This window comes from Phoca vitulina, unplaced genomic scaffold (assembly GCF_004348235.1).
Source record: "Phoca vitulina isolate PV1807 unplaced genomic scaffold, GSC_HSeal_1.0 scaffold71, whole genome shotgun sequence".
NCBI lineage: Eukaryota > Metazoa > Chordata > Mammalia > Carnivora > Phocidae > Phoca > Phoca vitulina.
Window position 1 is genome coordinate 2,490,771 of NW_022589774.1, and position 14,502 is coordinate 2,505,272.

At 45.8% G+C, this 14,502-nt stretch overlaps 1 protein-coding gene across 1 annotated transcript in view; it reads left to right on the forward strand.

The window, feature by feature from the left end:
• Positions 1-14,502, forward strand: part of HHAT (hedgehog acyltransferase) — a 333,533-nt gene that overhangs the window by 188,926 nt on the left and 130,105 nt on the right. The window contains exon 9 of the mRNA XM_032393120.1: positions 1,759-1,794. Coding sequence (XP_032249011.1) covers positions 1,759-1,794 — 36 coding nt within the window. The remainder of the gene's footprint in view (positions 1-1,758; positions 1,795-14,502) is intronic.

The following is a 14,502-nucleotide window of genomic DNA, read 5'->3' on the forward strand; positions in this document are numbered from 1 at the left end:
CTTTCTGTGTCTACTTTGTGCTATGATTCCAGCAACAGAATCTGATGCTTTCTGTGGCTGATGTCATTGAAAAGGCTGATTAGGTTTTGGATGAATGAAAGAAGCTGAAATCTTTGTTCTAATCTGAACATACTTGTATCTCCCATATTGCAGACTCTGGCAAACTTGCAACTGCTATCTGTCATATGAATATTTACTTATGTGGCTGAGGAATGTAGCCGTGGTTTTGGTTGACAGGAGGGATCATTTCTGTTTTTCATTTGTTTCAAAAATCTGTGTTAAATATGATTGTAGGAAGAACTTAGCATCTCCTCAGGTCAATGTAATATCAACTGAAATGAATCAGCTAACCCTGCAGGTACATCTCCCTTTAGAGCTCTTTTCAGAAGACTTATGAGTAAGTGGAATTTATGTATCTTGAATTCAATTTTCCCTGAATCATGTGATGACTTCAGGTAAGTGACACAGTGAATGAGGTATCTTATATTTTGGCTTTGTTGCTCTATTCTCTTCTGCCCTGTGTCCATGACCTGTAAAAAGATTTTGAGCACATAAAGGAAGCTTGCCATTTAAAGGGACCCAAAGGAATCCTATTTTAATGTCAGTGATCATCTGCTCTATGTCAGGTGAGGTGAGGTGCCAGGCATGCTGGGATGTTCCAGGGACAGGGGAGGGGTGAAGCTGGGAGCTAGGGACAGTCAAGGCCTCAGCAGTCAGACCGCACTGTAGGGTGAATTTCTGTGTCTATTGCTCATTGTCTGTAGGGACAGAATTAACTCAGGCTTTACTCGGACAGATCGCTAACCCGGGAGGCCAGTCTGTTGGGTGGGACACAATGACCACCATCTAGGTGTTAGGAGTAGTGGTCATGCGTGGTGGGCAGCAACATCATGGTTCCAGCCACCCAGTCTTTTTGCTCACAGCCAGACCCAAAGGGGAGAGAAGGACCCTGGCTCAGTGGTCAGAGATTTAGGGGGAATAAATGAGCTAATTAGAGAAACCAAGGCCGTGCCGTTCATATGGGCAAAGCCAGTTTGGTGGTGGCAGGGGAAGCTGTCTCTGAAAGGGTCCACCACTGCCCAGTGCTTACTGGCTGCCCGGCATGAGGCTAAGCACAGTGGCTGGCTCACCAGCATGTGCATGGAGCGCCTCTCCTCCCTTCCCTCCCAGGGCAGACCCAGCTATGGACAGGGTTGCTCTCTGGTTAAAAGCTCCAGGGACTATGGCCGGGAGGGACACGGAAGGACAGAGCTGACCCTTCCCCACCCCACCCCTGTTCTTAACTTTGGCCAGCATGGTTTTGTACTTGTAAAATATTTCATTTATGTTTGAGCGAGAGAACATCTGAGACGACCAGTGTTATAAAAGGACTCACCTGTTGGCAAAGTGGTGAAATCTACTTTTATGGCCTTTTTTTTCTAGAGAGAGCACATAGTCTTGCTGAGACCCTTTTGCTGTCATAGAGCAGTGGTTCTGCATCAGAATCGCCTGGAGGGCTTGTCAGATCTAATTGCTGGGCCCCGCCCCCAGAATTTGTGCATCAGTATGCTGAGGTGTAGGGCCTGAGAGTTTGCATTTCCAGCAAATTCCCAGGTAATGCTGCTGTGGCCACTCCAGGGGTCATACTTTGAGAACCACTGTTAGAGAGTGATTGATTGATTCACCATGCTCTGAATGTAAATTTTATATTTTTGGTCAAGTCCACCATTGTTGTACATTTCTTTTACTGACATACTTGTCTGTGTCTTTTTTGAACAGGTATTTTGATGTTGGACTGCATGATTTCTTAATCAGGTAAGCCCATAATTTTTATCCTAGCTATCATTGAATAGCATGTTTGTAATGGAAGACTGGGATGAAAATAAAATCCTTTTTAAATATCTTGACAAATAATGGCAATTGTATACTTGTCAAAAAACCCACCGCTAACACTATGGTTTTTTGGGCCTCTAAGAATTGCCCATGAAATTATCCTTTTTTGAACAATCAGAGGAACTTCTGTTTAACGGGGTTTATATCTGAAGTGATCGTTTCCCAAAAGCTTGGACAAACTTACTCCACGTGCTGGGCTCATGGAAAGACAAATAGAAAAGTGAAGAGTGCCAGCTTGCATACATACATTAAACAACCCACTTTTTTTTTTTATTATGTTAGTCAGCTTCCAGTACATCATTAGTTTTTGATGTAGTGTTCCATGATTCATTGTTTGCGTATAACACCCAGTGCTCCATGCGATACGTGCCCTCCTTAATACCCGTCACCGGGCTCACCAAGCCCTCCACCCCCCGCCCCTCTAAAACCCTCAGTTTGTTTCTCGGAGTCCATAGTCTCTCATGGTTCATCTCCCCCTCCGATTCTGCCCCTTCATTTTTCCCTTCCTTCTCCTAATGTCCTCCATGCTATTCCTTATGTTCCACAAATAAGTGAAACCATTTGATAATTGTCTTTCTCTGCTTGACTTATTTCACTTAGCATAATCCCTTACAGTTCCATCCATGTCAATGCAAATGGTGGGTATTCATCCTTTCTGATGGCTGGGTAATATTCCATTGTATATATGGACCACATCTTCTTTATCCATTTGTCTGTCGAAGGGCATCTTGGCTCTTTCCACTATTGTGGACATTGCTGCTATGAACATTGGGGTGCATATGGCCCTTCTTTTCACTACATCTGTGTCTTTGGGGTAAATACCCAGTAGTATAATTGCTGGGTCATAGGGTAGCTCTATTTTTAACTTTTTGAGGAACCTCCACACTGTTTTCCAAAGTGGCTGTACCAACTTGCATTCCCACCAACAGTGTAAGAGGGTTCCCCTTTCTCCACAACCTCTCCAACATTTGTTGTTTCTTTCCCTGTCCATTTTTGCCATTCTAACTGGTGTAAGGTGGCATCTCAATGTGGTTTTGATTTGAATTTCCCTGATGCCTAATGATGATGAACATTTTTTCATGTGTCTGTTAGCCATTTGTATGTCTTCTTCGGAGAAGTGTCTGTTCATGTCTTCTGCCCATTTTTTGACTTGATTATTTGTTTTTTGGGTGTTGAGTTTGAGAAGTTCTTTATAGATCTTGGATATCAGCCCTTTGTCTGTAGTGTCATTTGCAAATATCTTCTCCCATTCTGTGGGTTGCCTCTTTGTTTTGTTGACTGTTTCCTTTGCTGTGCAGAAGCTTTATATCTTGCTTAAGTCCCAAAAGTTCATTTTTGCTTTTGTTTCCCTTGCCTTTGGGGACATGTCTTGAAAGAAGTTGCTGTGGCCGATGTCAAAGAGGTTACTGCCTATGTTCTCCTCTAGGATTGATGGATTCCTGTCTCACATTGAGGTCTTTCATCCATTTTGAGTTTATCTTTGTGTATGTATACTAAGAGTATGGTCGAGTTTCATTCTTCTGTATATAGCTGTCCATTTATTGAAGAGACTGTCTTTTTTCCATTGCATATTTTTTCCTGCTTTGTCGAAGATTATTTGACCGTAGGGTTCAGGGTCCATATCTGGGCTGTCTATTCTATTCCATAATCTATGTGTCTATTAAACAGCCCACTTAACCAATTTTCCCTCCCTTGAATTTAAGCTTTTAAAGTTGAATCTACTGGTTGTGTTATAGTCCTGCAGCTCCAACCTTGTTCATAATTGGAAGAGATTACAGATGGCACTTTATATCCTAGTTTATTGGTGATTTTTACCAGAGTTGGCTTATGGGGCATATTAATTCCAAATAGCTATTAAATCAAACAGAGGTTAAATGGAAATATACCAGAATATTAACAGGGTTGGTAAAAATTTGCATGATATTTTTTCTGCTATCAACTTTGCTGTATTTTCTAGATTTTTTTTGTATTGAGCATATATTATTTTCTAATAACGGTGAAGAATGGTCATTAAAAAAAAAACCTCTTGTCAAAAATATATGTGAGAAGCAATAACGGTTGCTGAAGGACTGTAAGTTAGTGATTACAAGGGAACTAGAGATTATATAGAGTGATTTGCTTTCTGCAAATATGAGACTTTAAATGCTAATTCTGAGTCGGCTAATAAACAACCTGTAAATCCCATGTGATTTCTGGATAGGTGGTATAGTGGTTCGGCTCTCCACAATGCATGACCATCTTTCTGTGGGCAAGATGCTGTCTGAGGGGAAATGTACATCACTGGCATCACCTTTATCCTAAACCTAGAGCGTTTACTCTGTGCTGCATCACATACAGTGGTGTTCCAAGAAAGGCCATACGTACCTTGACATTTCTCCAGGGCCTCATCCAAGGCTGTGCGCTGAAATCTTTTTGGCTTACCCTAGATCCACGGAATGTGGATTTTCCTGGCTTTCTGCAGGATATCACACATAGATGGTGGTGTGTTAACCACTACCCTTGACACATTAAGGGTAAATGCATTTTAGCAGGAGGGATAAAAGACCAGCGTTCACCGAAAAGGCAGACATGAGAATTCCGTATGTAAACTGACAGGAGAAAGCTGGGAGGGTATATTGAGCGGGTGGTTTGGATTTTTGAGTTAATGTCTTTGGTACTTTGTATCGCTGCCATGCCATGGTTCCCACAAGTGCTTGTGACAGATGCAAGTCTGTACTCGCTTCTGTTCTCTAGTAACTTTCTGGAGGGCGGGGGACATGTCTTAATCGCCTTTCCATGATTAAATTGTATAGAATCAACCTTCAACAAATACCTGTGGCTGGAGTGAATGAACAAAACGAGGCAGAAAGGACAAGGAGGGCAAGGATTAAGAAGAAGCTTTTCAGTCATTTATTCAACAAATAATGATTAAGCCTATCATGTGCCACTTATTTGGGTATGTCTGGGAATACTACTGTGAGAATCACAGGCATTTGATTTAAGGCTTTCCCTGAGCTTATCACTGGCCAGGCTTGTGGTGTGAGGGACCTGAAGTGGGGAGGAGGGATGGTCTGCCTCCTCTGGGACCCCTCCTCCCTTTCCTTCTTCTGGGCTCCAACCAAATCTCCTATGTTGGGTGGGGAGGAAGGAAAGGGTGAAGCTAAGTGCCTCTAATGTAACTGGTGCTGGGATCCCCTTGTCCTGGCAGGAAGCCCTTTTGGATGGGTACTGGTGACATGTTCTAACTGGTCACCTTCGTCAGGGTTCTGTGAAGCAAGCAGAACTGGGGGTTAAGGCTTCTTTCTGTCCTGACATCTCTCTGCAGTGTCCTTTCGTTTGCTCTGGTAGGGACAGAGCAAATCAGCATGTTTGTTGTTGTATCCGGTTGGGGAATGAGGGGTTAGTTTCTCCTTTTTGCGGGCATGCCCAGTCTCTGTGACAAAGTCTGTTCATTCCCTCCCCCCTCCCACCCCCACATGACAGCACTCTGCCCTAAGCCAAGACTCTGACGTGAAGACTCTGAGTTCCTTCCTCTACCCTTCTCCTAGTTTGGGAGTTGGGGGATGGAGATGTAGGGGAGAGGTGGTTGCAGGGAGCAGTCAGTTCTCCATCTCTTCGGTGTGTGGGTATTGCCCCTTTATTTGCAGCACCCTTTAGAAAATGGGTCCTTTCTGGGGTGCCTGGGTGGCTCAGTCAGTTAAACGCCTGCCTTTGGCTCAGGTCATGATCCCAGGGTCCTGGAATCAAGTCCTGCATCGGGCTCCTTGCTCAGCGGGGAGCCTGCTTCTCCCTCTCCTTCTGCCTGCCACTCCCCCTGCTTGTGCTCTCTTTCCCTCTCTCTCTTTCTGACAAATAAATAAATAAAAATCTTTAAAAAAAGAAAAAAGAAAAAAAAAGAAAATGGGTCCTTTCTGCTCCCGGTTTGGGAGGTTTAGCCCGATGGGGACGGAGCACTGTTTCTCATGGGCACCTTAGTGAGAAGTGTTGCCTTGGCATGATGGTCCCCCAAAGCCAGGTTGAAGTGGGTAGGGGCGTGGTGGTAGGGGCGCCATGTGAGGGGTGGATGATGGAATGGCAGCAACTCTGTCAAGAAGTTAAGCTGGGAAGGGGAGGAAGGAAAGGCCAGGCAGCTGGTGGAGAGGGTGGTTTGAATGGGGATTTTTTTTTTTCTTTTTAATTAGAGGAACTCTTGTAGTTAGCCACCAGAAGGTGTGAAGTGCCCTTTTGACTTAGAGAAAGTGGTCTCAGTTGGGTGGAGAGAAGCAGAGTGTGATTGCCCAGCTGCCCTGGGAGCGGGGAAGCAAAGGTGGTGGTGGCGTGTTTGTCGCACCCGAGAACGCTGGCATTTTCCTGGGACTCTGTCGCTGGAGAGAACCTAGAGGGTCAGAAGAGGGAGGCAGTGCTGCTTGAATCCTTCCCACCCTGTGTTGGTCAAGAGAAGAAAATAGATTCCCTTTGTAAAAGAGGAGGCGTTGGAGAAATTGGCATTGATTTTTTTTTTTTTTAATTAACTACATTTATTGGCTCCAACAAGCTCTTCACATGTCCTCTGGGTCGTCAGGCTGTATTGAATACTTAGCATTTGGCATGAGAGAAACTGCAGCATGCCTGCAATTAATCAGCTGCATCTTTGACGTTGGTGGAAGTAATGTCGACTTCTCTGGAATGACATAAATTTCCACAAAGCCAAGACCCCTATCTGTACTCCCAGCCTAGGCAACTTCAGGGAGGGGCATGCTACCTTTTAAGTTGTTGGGGGATTTCACTGAGCTGTGGGGGCAGGAAGGGGCTGTCAAGTTTGATGAAAGGTGAGCATTTTTGGTATTGGTGTTTTATGATGACGGTGGGAAAATTGAGTGACCTCAGTCCTTCCAAATCTCACAGAAATCAAAGGAAAGACTTTCAGGAAACAGTAATCACAGATCACTTAAGAATAGCCTCAGAAGAAGACTCTTGGTTGGGGTCCTACAAAAGAAAAAGGGAAAAAGTGTCCAATCTGGGAAGAGAGATTATGGAAGAAAATAGTTCTGTTTCATTTTAAAGGATAGGGTAGTGTGTTTAAGTTTAGCTTAGTTCAGTTTTGGCAAGAAAGTCGAAATGATTAGTGATGGCTGGTTTGAGTCTTGCTGAGCAAGGCATTTTTCATTTTACCCAGAGTTGTAGCCAGCCCACCCCTCTAATGGAGGCACACGGTAACTGCTCTGTACCTGCCCATCCCGCCCTTCTCTGAGCTCCTCATGTTGGCGAATAGTTTTAAGTGATACAGGTTGTCATCATGACTTAAAAGAAAACCTTTAGCCATCCCTCTTCTATGTTGTCTGAAAGATTAAATTTATGTTTTCCTTTTACAATTTTTGCATTGCCCTTATGCTTATACATTTAAAAATCAGAAAAATAGTACCTGTATTTCCATCTTCTTTTCTATATTATTTATACTTAGCTATATAATCCATTTCAAATAAGGATTTTTTTTTTCTAAATAGCAAACTAAGTTTTCTTTACTATTATTTTCCATTTTTATTCTAAAGACCAGGTGTGAATGCATTGGAGCCACTAGTTTTGTCCTAAGGATGGTGTCTCGATGTCCTCTCAGGATTAGCAGAAATGCAGAGGTTGGGGGCCTGCCACTGATATTTCTTAGACAGATAGAAAAGGCCACTGAGCCTCTGGCATGGCCCGAAAGCTATCTGAGAAGATCGCCAGAGTTGATCATGGTCGTTAGAAGAGAAATTCCTTTCTCTAAGTAAACAGATGCTGCTTATAGAATGGTGTTCAATATAGTGTAGATTTAATCCTTTGGAAATGCTAATGTTTACATAAAACAGCGTTTGCCCTTTTGAAGCATTTTGTTCTGGTGAGAGAGAAGGTAGAATGGGAGAACTGTCCCCTTCCTGGAGTGCTTTTGTTCTGGAGGTTGATCCTGAGATTCCACCGAGGTCTGGAAGGTCTTTGAATTGCCAGAGGGCAGCGGATTACAGTCCGCTTCTCTTCACTGAATTCTGAAATGAGCAAAGCTGTTTTTGGCTTTCCCTTGGTGACACCCTTTACCCGACCCATTCATGAAACTAGCCTGAGAGCAGAAGAGAAGGGTTGTTTGGGCTAAAAATGTTGGTGTTTTGAGCTCCATGAATCACAGGGTAGTTTTAACCTCCTTTATTTTGAGTAGCACAAAGTCTACCAGCACATTTGCTGGAGTTAATTGTAGCATTCATGGTGTTGATAAAGAAGTCTGCTCACCATCATTTGAAATATGTCTTGGATTCTGTGATGTGTGAAATGTTCTAAAGAGTCTGCCTTGCATCTTTAAGAAGGCAAGTAGTCAAATGAAAGATTAATTTAGGCTAAAGGACTCCTCCTAAGACAAAGGAAGAGAGCCAGGGATAAGCCTCCCTCTTTCCTGTGTCTCCTTAGGGTAGTTGAAATCTGGTTAGGCTCTGAGCTGCTCTGGACGCAGAGAGGTTAAGGACAGGAGGGTGGGCATTTGGTCCTGGGAGTAAGAACCAGATGGTAATAGGAAGATAATTAGCATCTGTATTCAGTCTAGCGATTTAGAATCATATAAATATATATATACACACACGTATATATATACGTATTTTATAGATAAATATAAAAGAAAGATAAAACTATTATGTATATATTTCTAAACACACACACACACACACACACACACACACGCACGCATGATAACTCAGAGGCAGAATACCTAATTTGTTACATAGGATTTTGGATTTTTAATTTTGCAAATGTAACATGGAAGTCAACTTTTGTTTGTCCAAGGAGTTAATTTTTAGTAGTGGTATGAAAAGCAAATGCATTGATTAAAAGCGGCTCCCACCTGAGGTGAGACTAAACTCTGTGTCTTCGCAGTCCTCGCGAGGCCCTTCCGATCGTCTCTGAGTGGCACCCGGAGGAGAAGTGGCTCCTGGGGGCCACTGAGTCGTTCTGCGGCCACCTGCTCTTCTCCGAGGCCACCGCAGTAGCACAGCATTCTTTTTAAACCTTCCTTTCATTCCACTTGCGGTGTATGAAAACCAGCAGCTGATGAGCTGTGCGGTGTTCCCGGAACAAAGTGTTTTTAAATAAGAAGTGAAGAACATGTGAGTGAAGGAAGCCAGATTCCAAAGCAGGTCCCACAGAGACAGTTAATAAAAATGCATGCAGGGCCCTGAAGAGAAGCTATCCTGCTTCCACGGGGCTCTCCCCCCCACCCTCCACAGGGCTGTCCTCCCCCCTTCCACAGGGAGGTCCCCCCACCCCTTCCACGAGGCTGTCCCCTCTTCTGTGGTGCTGCCCTACTTCCATCATTGTTCCTGTGTCCAGTTTCCAAATGCTGTTGAGTCAGCCTCCTCAACATCTTTCACATCACCCTTTCCTTCCTGTTTCTGGAGAAAGTTACGCCCTTCTGTCTGTAACTTGGGCCTCTTACCTCCTAGAGCTGTAGCGAGGTGTGATGGTGTATGCCCGTAGCTCAGCTCTGTGCCCGGACACCGTGGGGACTCAGTGAGGGCCAGTTTGTCCCTTCCCCTCCCGCGCCTCACCTCTGGAATCCGAGTAGCAGGGTTTGAGTCCTGGCCTCTGTCCTTCCACCTGTGGGACTTGAGGTGGCTCAGGACCCTTTCTGAGCCCTCCATGACTCATCTGTAAGGTGACTACGTACCTGCTGCTGTCACTCCCTCCTCAGAACGAGTCAGTGCTTCTCTTGCCTTCTGTCAAAGCCAGGCTAGACCCTCATGTTCCGGGCCCACCACAGTTGGTCTTCAGGCTGCCTTTCCACCTCGTCTCACCATATTCCTCTTTGTGCCACCACCAAATGGGAACAAATGCGGCTTTCTGTCCCTCTCCAAGTCTCCTGGCTTCTTTCCTCAGCTCATGTGTTCCCTGCGCTGGAATCGTCCCCCCTTCCTCCACACCCACCTCCTGGCCCCCTCCAGTCCAGCTCGGTGCTGCTGCCTCCAAGCAGCCTTCCTCTTTCTCCCTCCATAACACTACTTCCCAAGCTCCCCGCACCGCGGGAATCTGCCGGGATGTTTTAGATGCGTGCGGGCCAGGAATCCGTGTCATTACTGCTTGCCCCAGGTGACCCTTATGCTCAGGGAAGTTTGGAGCCCATAGCTTTAAACAGAGTTCTTTTTGTGCATGTCCTACATTCCTCCTCAACAGTGAGCTCTTGGAGGGCAGGCTCTGGGTCATGTGTGTATTCCCCATAATAGCCCAGAGTGTCTAATGCACAGAGGGTCCTTTGAGAGGCCCAAACTTGCCGTTATAAAATAAAGAAGTCCTGGGGCAGTAAGGCACAGTGACTATAGCTAATAACACTGTATTGCAGATTTGAAAGTCGCTGAGAGCGTAGATCTTAAAAGGTCTCATCACACACACAAACATTTGTAACCATGTGAGGTGATGGTTGTTAACTAAACTTACCGTGGTGATCATTTTGCAACATACACGTGGGTCAGATCTTTTATGTTGTATACTTGAAATTTAATACAATGTTTGTTAAAAGATACACTGAGGCCTATGAAAAGTTTGAAGAGTTTATTTGAGCAAAAATCGAACCAGCTAGGACAGTATGCAATCTAGCCAGAGAGAAAGGAGCCCTGAGGAGCTATACAAAATGAAAGACTTGCATGGGTGACAGGAAAGGGAACAAGGAAGCTAAACTTGGGTTAAAATGGGTTGGTTTTTGCAGGGTCACTTTGCTTGTCTTGCTTTAGGCGATGGCAGGGGTCCATGGGGCACATTATCTAACTTGCGCTGATCAGGTGATTCCTGATTGACTGGTTTAAGAATCCATTTCTGGAAGAGCGGAAACTGCTGTTAAGTCTCCGTTCGGTGAAGTCTCTATGTGGGACTTAGCATTAGCAACTCCATTTTGGGCCTGTTGTCTTGTTTTTAATATGTTAAATGACAGTTGTATCTCAATTTTTAAAAAGGTAATGCTTTTCCCATTGAAAAAAAAGAATAAAGCAACAGATTGAGAACATTCCTTTCCTTCATGATCTGGCTGAAACCAGTGTCCCCAGTCTGAGTAACCCAGGGACACAGAGCGTAGGTAGGAGGGCTGCCTGAGCATTTGGCACCATTAATTTTTTTATGTTTGAATAAATTGTGACTCTCAAACACGTAAGGGACTCAGTAACCATGTCCTTATCTTTTCATGTAACCTGTTTCTGCCACCAGGAGCTGGGAGAAAAGCAGTGAGAAGGTAGACAATGGCCTGCCCTCACTTGGCTTGCACTGCAGTGGGTGGAGACAGAGAGCAGACAAGCAAACAAGTGGGCACGGGGACTCCCATGAGATGACGGAGGGGCAAGGGCTGAGAGCCACTTGTGACAGCACGGGTAAGGTAGGAAGAGCCTCTTTGAGGCAGCTGGGGACACTGAGCGGAGATGTGAGTAAGGAGAAGGAGGCGGCCAGAGCAAGGTCTGGGCTAGGCTGTTTCTCGGTAGGGGGAAGGGCAAGCTCCAAGGCCCTGAGAGGACGAGGAGCTACATGGGGAACAGAAGGAAGGAAGCGGGGGGGGGGCCTGCAGGATCATGGAGCGAGGAGTCCAAGGAGGCCAGGAGGCAGAGGCCACAGCCAGACCGTGAGGAGGATGGGGTTCCCTTTTAACTGTCATCAGGAAGGAGGGGAATAACATGATTTGATTTATATTTTTCAAAACTCACTGTGACAGGCTTAGCTGGGAAGTTAGTGAAATTGGGATTTTTGAACCTCAGCCGTCACCATGCTGCGCCACCACAAGCTGGAGCTCGGTGACCCAGGCCCGTCCTTGCTCCTCAGGGAAGATTCTCTGACCACCAGCTGCTGTAAAAGCTGCTCTGTTGAGTAACAATAACAGCCCTAAACCATCCTTTAGTTTCCCTCTGTTAATATTTGCTTGGTGTACTGTAAAAGGTGCAGTTATGCACGTGGCCTTTATCGTGGAGGCAATAAAACCCTGGTGGGACATGGCAGCAGGCTCTCTCTGGAAGCATGGGCAGCTGGAGAGAGTGGGTCTGGCGCCAGGAGCTTCACTCAGGATGGAGGTCTGCAGCCTTCTCCTGGGGACGAGAGTCATCGTCTGGTCTTGGGAGTGCCCTGCTAGCCCGGCCTCTCGCTCCTTCCCTGGTACTTTATCTTAGGCCCTCAGTGCTCCTGTCTTGCTGCTGCTGCCCTTGGACGTCAGCCACTGTTTGGATGGGAGGCCTCCTACCTCCCCAGTGCCGGCTGCCCCCTCTGGGGCGGCCTGGAGCAGAACCCCATCTGGTTTGCTCATGAAAACTGTTGCGTAATGCGTTGGTGTATTCTCTGCTTTGTTGTCAAAAACTGAGCCCCCCTTCCCAGCCTCCCCCATCACGGTCCCTTTCCAAGACAGTTTTTCTTATTTATTCTCCAGACGGAACCCCTTGGAGTGGTTTACAGTCCTTTTCTTTCCTTTGGAATGGCCTTGACAACTCTGTTCCACATTACAGTAATTTTCAGTTCTTAGAAGATTTCTCACATCTAGTCTTGCTTCTATCTTACTGCTACCACTTTTGAGGAAAAAGTTTTTAGAATTATTCATCTTCATGGCTGTGCTATAATAGGTTTGTTAATTAGAAAACCCAGATTAAAAAAAAAAAAACCTAAAAGAAAGCCTTCATGCTCTGAAAGTTGAAATGCATAATTCACTTCCTGCCATACATAGCTTCTATCAATACAGATGTTCCAGTAAATAAATGTATCTTAAAAAAAAAAAAAAATGAAAAGGAGCCACTGGTGAACTAATTGAGAAAATTTGCAATGTAGAGACATTATTTTAAGTGTAAAAAGCTCTGAGTCAGGGATGCTGCTGAGCAAGACAGGCTGTAGTTCCATGGTCTAAAACTAGTGCAGATGGGTTACTTACTTGACAGGACATTTGTTAAGTAATGATGGTGGTGGTGCCTTTTTTTTGGAATTCTTTTTCTGATTCCCGGGATCATTGTGCCCTGTGGGGCTTCCACACCGGGTGGAAGGCAGAAACTTGCTTTCCTTCACTGTGCCAAGGGTCTCAGATTCCGCCTGCCCTCTAGTTAGACTGACGAGAACAGGTGTGTGCAGGTAGGACCTGGAATGCCTTCTGCCGAGCCTGGCAGCAGTGACATCCAGCTCTGAGAGGCAGAGCTCTGGTGATTGGGGGTCGCTCCCCTGAGCCAAGTGGTGGGCACAGTAGGGTCCCCGTCGCGTTAGGGGGTAGTGTGATTTGTCAGCAGTTCCTGACTGCATCGCCTCCAAGCCTGGCTTTGAGACCCTCTCCCAGAGACTGTGCAAACTGCCGATCCTTCTCTAATCAATCCCTTTCATATTCAGACGAATTAGAGTGGGTTTGTTATTTGCAGCGACAACACCTGGTAGAGTTCCTTATCCAGGTGTTTGGGATGTGTAGCGTGGTGGGGTGGGGGCGGCGGGGGTGCTTTGCCCACAAGCCACCGCAGTTCCGCACACAGCGGAGTTAACGCTGCAGCGGTTTCTGCATCGGGACAGAACGGTGTGTGGAAGGGCCAGCACACCGGGTCGGAAACAGAAGACCACAGCCATCGTCTGCCTCACTGCTGTCTTGCTGCATTGGCTTCATGCAAGTGCCTCCTCCTGTTTGGACCTCAGTTTCCTTATTTGTGAAATGAGGGAATTATACCCAATAAACTCCAAGGTCCCTTCCAATCTCAACAGACTTTGATAAGCAGCTTTGGTGTGTTTAATATTAGAGGGTCACTTCGGTTATCCAGATCTGCACTGTCTACTATGGTAGCTACTCCACATTATTTGTTATAAATAAGATATAAATTGATTAAAAGTCAACAAAATTACAAAGTTCAGTTCCTTAGTTGCATGAGCCACATCTTAAGTGCTCTGTAGCCACGTGTAGCCACAGGCTATCATAATGGACAGTGCAGAGCAGAGATAGAACATTCCCATCATCACAGAACATTTTCTTGCCTAATGCTGGTCTAGATGATGATGCCATTTGTCTATTTCCCTTGTAGAAACACTGGGTGTTCTGTTGTATTTCTGCCCGCCTACTTGAATGATCAACATCCATCTTATTAGCATTCAGCTTGCCTCAAATGGGACTCCTTATTTACCTCCCCCCACCATGATGCAACCCTACTCTTCTCCGCCCCCCACCCCCCACCACTGCCCCATCTTAGAGGGTGCTGCTCTACCCACACCAACCCAGGGTAGAAGCCTTGGGGTCATTCTGGAAACGTCCTTCTTCCTAACACCCTACATCCATTTTCGTTCCTAAATTCCGTTAGTTCCTCCTATAAATATTAACTGCACATGCCCTCTTTCCCTCATTCCTACTCTGTACGCCATAACTGAGGCCCCCCTCATCTTTCACTTGCCTTCTATTGTGAACCTCACCTTTATTTTCTTCCTCCTTCCAGTCCGTCCCCTCAGGCCACCGCCAAGGGTAGAATCAAAATAGCCCAGAAACAAGGCGGGGCGCCTGGGTGGCTCAGTCGTTAAGCGTCTGCCTTCAGCTCAGGTCATGATCCCAGGGTCCTGGGATCGAGCCCCGCATCGGGCTCCCTGCTCAGCGGGAAGCCTGCTTCTCCCTCTCCCACTCCCCCTGCTTGTGTTCCCTCTCTCGCTGTGTCTCTCTCTGTCAAATAAAAAAAAAAAAAAAAATCTTTAAAAAAA